General features: G+C 50.7%; 1 protein-coding gene across 1 annotated transcript in view; it reads left to right on the forward strand.

The window, feature by feature from the left end:
• Window positions 1-1,243, forward strand: part of LOC118407868 (kelch-like protein 24) — a 3,798-nt gene that overhangs the window by 1,363 nt on the left and 1,192 nt on the right. The window contains exons 3-4 of the mRNA XM_035808790.1: window positions 1-132; window positions 515-1,237. Coding sequence (XP_035664683.1) covers window positions 1-132; window positions 515-1,237 — 855 coding nt within the window. The remainder of the gene's footprint in view (window positions 133-514; window positions 1,238-1,243) is intronic.

Below are 1,243 nucleotides of genomic sequence, written 5' to 3' on the forward strand. Positions count from 1 at the left end.
TTCATCGACGTGCTGCTGCTGGTGAGCGGACAGACCCTGCCCTGCCACCGCGCCGTGGTCGCCTCCTGCTCCGCCTACTTCCGCGCCATGTTCTACACCGGGATGAAGGAGAGCCGACAGGAGGTTATACAGGTATTGACTATTCTGTGCAAAGTATCAATGTCCCTTTTTTGCTGTCAAATCATGGCCCGATTTCTAACAGAACTCAAGTAACTTCTATTATGTGTTCATTGTCGATCATCTGCCGTCTACATCATTCATTATTTTCGTTAACTTTGTGGATACCTGTCCCTGGTTGCGTCGGTATAAGCTTCCATAGTTGAGGACGTCGCCACTCTGTCGTATCATATCGATACAGTTGAGTGAATATTCATAATTGAGGCAGGCTGCTCAGTGTTCTATGACTTTCAATTGTTTCATTCATTCTTTTCCTTTCTTTGTTGATGTTTTTGTCTTAATCAAGTTCAGATAACAAAAATATATCCATAACGCAATATCCATTGGCAATATCCAGGTAGACGGGATCTCGGCTGATGCTCTAGCACTGCTGCTGGACTACGCCTACACAGCAAGACTCGTCATCACTCAGGAGAACGTCCAGCCGCTCCTGGAGGCCGCCAATTTCCTCCTGTTTCACGAGGTGAAGGAGGCCTGCGTGTCTTTCCTGGCCAAGGAGCTGGATCCGTGCAACTGCCTGGGGATCCACCGACTGGCCAGGATCCAGGATCTGGATCGCCTTGCGGACGGCGCCCAAACCTTCGCGCTGAAACATTTCACAGAGGTCTCTGTGCAGGAGGAATTCTATGAGCTCTGCAAAGACGACCTCATTCAGTTGATTTCGAATGACGACTTACAGGTTGAAGAAGAGACGAGTGTGCTGAGAGCTGTGCTGCGATGGGCTGAGCACGATTCCGTCAGCAGGGAGGAAGAGTTGGGGGAAATTTTAAGGCACGTCCGACTGGAGACAATTCCTCCCAGTGAACTGCAAGGCGTTGTAGAGATGGAACCTTCGCTGAACAGAGGTGATATTCGGGACGTGCTCCGTGATGTAGTTGCAGAGTACTCTGGTACGGACGAAACAAAATTACGCTCACGAAAAACTGAGATGATGTTAGTAGTCGGGGGGAATACAGGTGAGCCGCACCCTGACGTTTACCTGTTCGATCCCTGCGAAAACACCTGGACGGCTTGCGCTCGGTGGGCCGGGTACGAACGTCATAGCTACGTCACGACGCCCGTCGGG

This window comes from Branchiostoma floridae, chromosome 1 (assembly GCF_000003815.2).
Source record: "Branchiostoma floridae strain S238N-H82 chromosome 1, Bfl_VNyyK, whole genome shotgun sequence".
Classification (NCBI taxonomy): Eukaryota; Metazoa; Chordata; class Leptocardii; order Amphioxiformes; family Branchiostomatidae; genus Branchiostoma; species Branchiostoma floridae.